Raw genomic sequence first — 3846 nt, forward strand, 5'->3', positions numbered from 1 at the left:
TCCCTCTCAAGTGTTTCACTCTTTTTCTTTCCTCTCTTTTCCTTCTCAAGTGTCTCACTCTTTTTCCTCTCAAGTGTCTCACTCTTTTTCTTTTCTCTCATTTATATCTGATCCTCACAAACCTCTTGAGGAGATAACGGTTTGAGAACAATCTTCTTGTCAGCTTGCTTGAAAGAGATTTTGTTGGTGAAGCCATCATGCACTGCCTTGGTATCATACTGCCACGGTCTTCCTAACTATGGGTCGCTTCCATTGGGACCACATCACACAGCACCTTGTCATTATATCTCCCAATGGTGAGACACACCTCAACCTGTTGAGTCACTTTTACCTCTTCATCTTCACTAAGCCACTGAAGTTTGTATGGTGTAGGATGTGGCTTAGTTTCCAAATTCAGTTTGGTCACTAATGTGGAACTTGCAACATTGGTACAACTTCCTCCATCAACAATTAAAGAGCATAGCTTACCATTAATTACACATCTGGTGTGGAAAATATTTTCTCTTTGATTGTCATCCAGTGGCTGCATTTGATTTCCCAACAGCCTTCTCACCATCAACATATCACCCTGCATAGCTTCCTCCTCATACTCTTCTTCTTCCACTTCTTCTTCACTGATTTCAGACTCACTAGTGATTTCTCCATCAGCCTTCATGATCATGGTCCTCCTGGTTGGACATTCAGAAGCAATATGTCCTCTGCCTAAGCACTTGAAACATTTTATGTTTCTGGTTCCAGTATTGGATGAGGAAGTGGAGGTGTTATGTTTGCTTCCACCTACACTGGGCGTTGCTGACTTTCCATGCAGGGATGTGGCTGCAGGTCGGAACAAATTACCTCCCTCCTTCTTGGATCTGTTGGCCCAGTTTTGGTTGTAAGTATTGGGTGAGTTCCTCCTTGTTGCACTTTTTCTTTTAATTTGCTGTTCAACCCGGAGCGCCCTATGTAACAAGTCATCCAACACCACATACTCCTGTAATTCAACAACATCTCTGATTTCAGGGTTTAGACCATTCAGGAAACGAGCCATTGTGTCTTCGGAGTCCTCTTCGATGTTGGCCCTCACTAACGCCATTTCCATCTCTTTATAATATTCTTCCACGGTTAAATTCCCTTGGGACAGCCCTTGGAGTTTCTGTCGCATGGTTCTGTTATAGCTAGTGGGCACATACCTTTTTCTCATCACCCTTTTCATCTCAGTCCATGTATCTACCTCTCGTCGTTCCTCTCTCAACATTTCTCTTTGGTATTTATGCCACCAAACAAGGGCATAGTCGGAGAATTCAGCTGCTGCTAGCTTGACTTTCTGCCCATCAGTGTAGTCATTGCAGGCAAATAAGTGCTTAGTCTTCATTTCCCAGTCCAGGTAGGCATCTGGATCACTTCTACCTTTGAAGGGAGGAACATTGAGCTTTACTCCCTCAACCCGGTTCTGCCTCGGTCCGTCATTACCGCCATTGTTACCTCTATTCCCATCTATATTTCGTCTAGCATTCTGATTGGCTTGGTTCTCCAAAGCTTCTAGTCGTCCATAGACCTCCTCATTGGTACGGTCCAGCAAACGTTGCATCTGTGCATTCATCGCATCCAGTAACAGACGTTGAGCGCCGTCCAACTGATGATACTCGTCACCACCACCACCTGCTCCAGCCATAATTCAACAGGAAAAAAAAATGTGCAATAAAAATTATTAAGGTTTCAGGACCTCACAACACTCTCCTCACGTGTTTAACTCTTAGATGGTAGTACACTCGTGTTTAATGCTCTCAATAGGCTTTTGTGTAATGTATTCCCTCTTGCCTTTTACCACTCGTGTTTCCTCTTAAGTTCCTGGATGGACCAAATTAGACACACAAGGTAATATAAAATAAAAGGAAAGACAATATAATGATCACAAACAGATTTGATTTGGGATAACAACTTGGACTTGATTTGGATAATAATATATTAGACATTTGGATAACAGGTGAGCCTTAATTTGGGTAACAGATAGGATAACAGATAAGATATTAGGTAGGATAACAGATAAGATATTAGGTAGGATAACAGATAAGATATTAGGTAGGATAACAGATAAGATATTAGATAAGACAACAGATAGGACAAGTAAACTTCAAATGCTCATAATTTCTGCTACAGTTGTCCGTTTGAGGCCCACTATATATCAAAACGCTCAGAATTCAGAGGAGAATCTAGATAAGGGGATTTGCTCCACGATTTTCTTTCAAAAAAACACCTCTAAATGCCTCAATTTCGTATTCAAAGATCAAACACCCACTTTTTTTTTTCAAAATTTTTGCAACTTTTTTTTTTGCAACTGTTTCCCTTTTTTTTTTCTTTCTTTTTTTTTCGTTTCTTTTTTTTTTCTCTATTTTTTGTTTTTTTTTCAGACATCCAGCTATTAGAATTCGTTCAATAGGCAATCATCATTAGGCAAATTTGACAATTTAGCAATTCGGCAATTAGGCAATTTTTACCCCAAACAGAATTCGAATAGGCTGAAACAAAAGTTATGAAGAAAAGACAGAATACAATATGATAGGCACAAGAACAAGAAACAAGAACTCAAACAATTTTATTTTTTTTGACACAAAGTTTGAAAGACACAAGAAACAAGAACAAGAACGTGACAAGAACAAGAACGCAAATAATAGAACAAGGACAAAAACACGAACCTAGACAAATTACGAAGAAAAAAAAATAGGATAGGATAGAATAGGATAGAACCTGTATCAAGAGCCGAAGCTCTGATACCAGATGATGTGAACCTGAGTAGGAGCGGATCGCTTGATACAGGCTGTAGAATTTTTGGATGACGCCACTTCCGGTGAAGGAAGATAAGTCAGGGTAGACGCCACAAGGATTACCTTGATAAGTCTGATAATTGAATATCGGCCGGGGCTTTAAAACTGATATGAACCCTCATGGCACAAGCGCTGACTTAGGATCGTCTAGGACTAAACCTTGATGGGAAATGCAGAAATTGATTAAGGAAAGGATGGAAAATAAGGTGGATAATTTCGTGGGTCTTAATAAGGTGGTTTCTGGCATAAAATGGATGAATGGGATGGTAAAACGTAGGTTAAGTGGTGGCTGGACAGAAATATAGAAATGGCAATAATGGAAGCTACAGGGCTCCAAATGAGGTGATTCCAAAACGAGGTGAAAGGTCTCGTTTTGAAATTCAATTTAGGCTCAAGAATCACTTAATTTGAGTGTGTAAAATGGGAGTTATGGTCACGAGATAATTTTGGGCAGAGGTGGATTTTCTGGAATTGTGGTTTGAAAGAATAAGGGTGGAGATGATTGGAAGGAAAGAATCACTCTTTCCAGCGAGGGCAACACACAAAGGTTGTGAAAGTCCTTTGATACAGCCAGGGTGTTCTTGAATCACTCAAGAATTTAGGAGAATCACTCTCACTAAGATAAAAGAGATAAACTCTAATTTTCTGAATAAAACTCAACTTGTGTTTATTGATAAAATGGTTCAGCTTATATAGAAGCTTTACAGCAGATTTTAGTAATGACCCACTAACCTAGAATTAAAATAACTTAATGCCATTAACCTAGGGAATTAAAACAAACTTAATGGCTGAGTGTAACTGAAATTGTGGCAACCAAAAGTCACCCCCAACAGCCAACAAGTCAGCCACCATTTGGTCTCCCAAAAGGCTGATGCCTGGTTGCCAATTGGGCCCTTATTACAACTTGAACTAAAGCCCTTTTAGTTGATTAACCCAAAACATATTTTTGGTCAGCCAACTTTACAAGGATTGGGCCATTATTTAGACAAACTAAACACTCTAAAATTGAAACAAAGTGGTGTCATTTAGTCCTCCTCCATTT

General features: G+C 39.6%; 1 protein-coding gene across 1 annotated transcript; it reads right to left on the reverse strand.

The window, feature by feature from the left end:
* Positions 1-232: 232 nt before the first annotated feature.
* On the reverse strand, positions 233-1654 carry LOC102669674 (uncharacterized). Its single transcript, XM_014775132.1, has one exon. It carries the CDS (start codon positions 1652-1654, stop codon positions 233-235), a length of 1422 nt encoding a protein of 473 aa, XP_014630618.1.
* Between the last annotated feature and the right edge of the window lie 2192 nt (positions 1655-3846).

Source organism: Glycine max, chromosome 4 (genome assembly GCF_000004515.6).
Source record: "Glycine max cultivar Williams 82 chromosome 4, Glycine_max_v4.0, whole genome shotgun sequence".
NCBI lineage: Eukaryota > Viridiplantae > Streptophyta > Magnoliopsida > Fabales > Fabaceae > Glycine > Glycine max.

Excerpts from the sequence above, each read along its gene's own strand:
- LOC102669674 (XM_014775132.1), bottom strand. The coding sequence starts at position 1,654 with ATGGCTGGAGCAGGTGGTGGTGGTGACGAGTATCATCAGTTGGACGGC.